This window comes from Mandrillus leucophaeus, unplaced genomic scaffold (genome assembly GCF_000951045.1).
Source record: "Mandrillus leucophaeus isolate KB7577 unplaced genomic scaffold, Mleu.le_1.0 Scaffold8, whole genome shotgun sequence".
Taxonomy (NCBI): domain Eukaryota; kingdom Metazoa; phylum Chordata; class Mammalia; order Primates; family Cercopithecidae; genus Mandrillus; species Mandrillus leucophaeus.
Genome location: NW_012108696.1, coordinates 4,424,589 through 4,428,648, shown reverse-complemented (window position 1 = coordinate 4,428,648; position 4,060 = coordinate 4,424,589). Strand labels below are relative to the sequence as shown.

The 4,060-nt window shown below is 54.5% G+C and overlaps 1 protein-coding gene across 2 annotated transcripts in view; it reads left to right on the top strand.

The window, feature by feature from the left end:
• GTF2F1 (general transcription factor IIF, polypeptide 1, 74kDa) overlaps positions 1–4,060 on the top strand; it is a 22,078-nt gene that overhangs the window by 4,616 nt on the left and 13,402 nt on the right. For both annotated transcript variants that reach the window (XM_011967420.1, XM_011967419.1), the window contains 2 exons: positions 771–964; positions 3,151–3,321. In XM_011967420.1, the coding sequence (XP_011822810.1) occupies positions 771–964; positions 3,151–3,321 (365 nt within the window). The remainder of the gene's footprint in view (positions 1–770; positions 965–3,150; positions 3,322–4,060) is intronic.

Below are 4,060 nucleotides of genomic sequence, written 5' to 3'. Positions count from 1 at the left end.
CACACCCGGCTAATTTTGTATTTTCAGTAGAGATCGGGTTTCCCCATGTTGGTCAGGCTCATCTCGAACTCCTGACCTCAGGTGATCCGCCTGCCTCAGCCCCCCAAAGTGCTGGGATTACAGGTATGAGCCACCGCGTCCGGCCTTTTTTTTTTAATAAGACAGAGTGTCACTCTGTCACCCAGGCTGGAGTGCAGTGGCGTGATCTCGGCTTACTGCAGCCTTTGCCTCCCAGGTTCAAGCCATTCTGATGCCAGGCTGGTCTTAAACTCTTGAGCTCAAGCGATCCTTCTGCCTTGGCCCCCCAAAGTTCTGGGATTACAGGCGCGAGCTACCACACAATGAGTTTCGATATGCATGCATTCTGGAGATGTGTAGCCATTCTAGTTACTTATAAATTTTTGGAAAAGAAGCCTGGAACCAGATGCCTGCTGTACAGAGTAGGGAAGTCTTCATTACTTCTACATTCCTCAGATAAGGAATTTTGCCTTCGATGGCCTGCTCGATGGCCACCAGGTGCTCTTTTTCTCTTTAATTTTAATTTGGAAGTAATTTCAAGCTTTTAAGTTGCAAAAATAGAACACAAGGCTCGCTCAAATTCCCTTTACCCAGATTTATCAAAGGCTACCATTCTCCGCCCTTGTTGCCAAGTGGTAAGTTGGTTTTGAGCGTCTAGAGCTTGGCCTAGGGTGAGGAAGGGCATTCCTGGAGCGGGGCACCGCCCAAGCAAAGCCAGGGACCCTGAGAGGCTTTGCTTCCTGCTCCCCTAGGCTCGGCTGGAGCGGGACTTGAGCAACAAGAAAATCTACCAAGAGGAGGAGATGCCCGAATCGGGCGCAGGCAGTGAGTTCAACCGCAAGCTTCGGGAGGAGGCTCGGAGGAAGAAGTACGGCATCGTCCTCAAGGAGTTCCGGCCCGAGGACCAGCCCTGGCTGCTCCGGGTCAACGGCAAATCTGGCAGGAAGTAAGTGGTGGGGCGGTGGCGGTGCCGGCTTAGCGACCAGTCTACATCCCCCCTCAACTTACATACTTTGTGGGGTACCCTCTCTGAACCTCGGATTCCCACTGCTGCGATGGAGGTGCTGGCACTTCCATCCCTGTAGGGTTTTAGTTTTTATTTATTTATGTTGTCTTATTTTACTTATTTATTTTTTTGAGATGGAGTCTTGCTCTGTCGCCTAGGCTGGAGTGCAGTGGCACGATCCTGGCTCACTGCAACCTCCACCTCCCGGTTTCAAGCGATTCTGTTGCCTTAGCCTCCTGAGTAGCTGGGATTACAGGTGCCTGCCACCACCAGGCCCGGCTAATTTTTGTATTTTTAGTAGAGATGGGGTTTCACCATATTGGTCAGGCTGGTCTCAAACTCCTGACCTCGTGATCCTCCTGCCTCTGCCTCCCAAAGTTCTGGGATTACAGATGTGAGCCACCCCACCCAGCCTACTTTATTTATTTATTTATTTATTTATTTTGAGATGGAGGCTCACTCTGTCACCCAGGCTGGAGTGCAGTGGCTCAGTCTTGGCTCACTGCAAGCTCCGCCTCCCAGGTTCATGCCATTTGCCTGCCTCAACCTCCCGAGTAGCTGGGACTACAGGCGCCTGCCAACACGCCCGACTAATTTTTTTGTATTTTCGGTAGAGATGGGATTTCACCGTGTTAGCCAGGATGGTCTCGATCTCCTGAGCTTGTCATCTGCCCGCCTCGGCCTCCTAAAGTGCTGGGATTACAGGCGTGAGCCACCGTGCCTGGCCACCCAGCCTACTTATTTATTTTGAGACAGGGTCTCACTCTGTTGCCCAGGCTGGAGCGCAGTGGTGCGATCCTAGCTCACTGCAGGCTCCAACTCCTGGCCTCAAGAGATCTTCCCACTTCAGCCTCCTGAGTAGCTGGGACTACAGGCGTGCCCCACCATGCCTGGCTCATTTTTGTATTTTTGGTAGAGATGGGGTTTGCTGCATTGCTCAGGCTGGTCTTGAACTTCTGGGGTCAAGCGATCCTCCTAACTTGGCCTCCTAAAGTGCTGAGATTACAGGCGTGAGCCACTGCCCAGGCCCTGGGGTTGTATTTTTGAAGATAGTTCACTGAGTTGGTGCTTGTGCCTGGCTCTGAGGCAGCTCTGAGTACCACAATGCAGGAAGCTTGGGTGGCCAGCCCTGGGGGCTCATGACACTTGAGATGACCTCTCAGAGGGGGCAGACTGAGGCCAGAACGGGAGGGGTCTAGGTTAGGTTGATCAAGGGCGCTCCAGGCACAGCAGTTGGGTGATAGTGAGAGACACAGGCAGCTCACACAGGGCAGTAGGTGCCAGGATGTGCTGGACCCAGTGGAGCCTTGGAAAGCTGTAGGCAGGGAAGGGGCGCTCACCCAGATTGCCTAGACCTTTAGGGTAGAAGAGAATGAAGTGGAGGCCTTAGGAGGCTGGGCAGTTGTTTAGGCTTGAGGGAATGGTGGCCTGGGCCAGGTGTCCACTTCAGATTTGGCCATGCCATGGCTGGGCATGGTGGCTCACGCCTGTAATCCCAGCCCTTTGGGAGGCCGAGGCGGGCAGATTACTTGAGATCAGGAGTTCAAAACTAGCCTGGCCAACATGGTGAAACCCCATCTCTACTAAAACTGCAAAAATTAGCTGGGCGTGGTGGCGGACACCTGTAATCCCAGCTACTCGGGAGGCTGAGGCACGAGAATCGCTTGAAGCCGGGAGGCGAAGGTTGCAGTGAGCTGAGATTGTGCCACTGCACTCCAGCCCAGGTGACAGAGCGAGACAACATCTCAAAAAAAAAAAAAATCTGGCCATGCCTTCCCTCCCCATCCTCTTACTTGGCTCCTCAGTTTCCTGGGTATGGCCCACAAGTAGCAGAGCTGGAGGCAAATGTAGACGGTCTGACTGCAGGGTTGGGCTCTTCTGAGATAATCTCACACGGTCTTTCCAGAAATGATCCCGATGCGCACATGCCCAGCCCTTTGCAGTGTAGGTGTGCCGGCGCTGTTCCCCAGATGTGAGAATTGACGAGGCCCAGCTGGTTGAAGGCCTCATGGGCATTCCTTGGTCTTCCTCCTATGGCAAGTGCCATAAAGGAGGCAGGCCTGGGGGGACACAGGCAGGGCTGGGCTGGTCCCTGTGGGCCAGGCCATGATCGTGGCTCCCTGCAGGTTCAAGGGCATCAAGAAGGGAGGCGTGACAGAGAACACGTCCTACTACATCTTCACCCAGTGCCCCGATGGGGCCTTCGAGGCCTTCCCCGTGCACAACTGGTACAATTTCACGCCGCTGGCCCGGCACCGCACGCTCACTGCCGAGGAGGCCGAGGAGGAGTGGGAGAGGTGAGTGGACTGTGTGGTGGCTGGGGACAGAAGTGAGGGAAATCGGGTGCCTTGCTGTGGGTATATCAGCAGGCCCTGTGCTGGGAGCTGGGGACTCAGGGGTAACCAGGGCAGACCCCACTCAGCCATCTCGGGGCTGTCAGTTCAGGGGGAAACAGATAGGGGGTGACCTGGAGCTCAAATTGGCAGAGCAGGATGGGATCTAACTGCCCCCTTGGCTTCCACAGGCCGCAGGTCACACAGCCTGATCCACTGCAGGGCAACAGCTCCAGGCAGGGCATCCTGGGAGGGTTTCTCTAGCAGTGTCATTGGCCTCAGAGGTGAGGCGGGTACAGTTAAGGGCTGTGGAGAGACACAGTGCATGAGGCCAGTGCAGGGTGACTGTGGGCAGGGGGACGAGGCTGGGGGCCCAGAGCACTTGGTCTTGGATGTTACGGCTTTGGATGAGACCTTAGGGCCACCACCGCCCTAGGGTGCTTGCAGATGGTGGGGAGGGCACTTTGGATGCATCTGCAAAATGGCATTTGCACAGGTCACAGATGAGCAGATGCTCAAAGAGTTGATGGCTCACAAAGGGTTAAAAAAACACCTTTTTCCCTCTTTGCTTTAGTGGTTTTTTTTTTTTTTTTTTTTGAGACTGAGTTTCATTCTTGTTGCCCAGGCTGGAGTGCAGTGGCGCAATCTCAGCTTATTGCAACCTCTGCCTCCCGGGTTCATGCCATTCTCCTGCCTCAGCCTC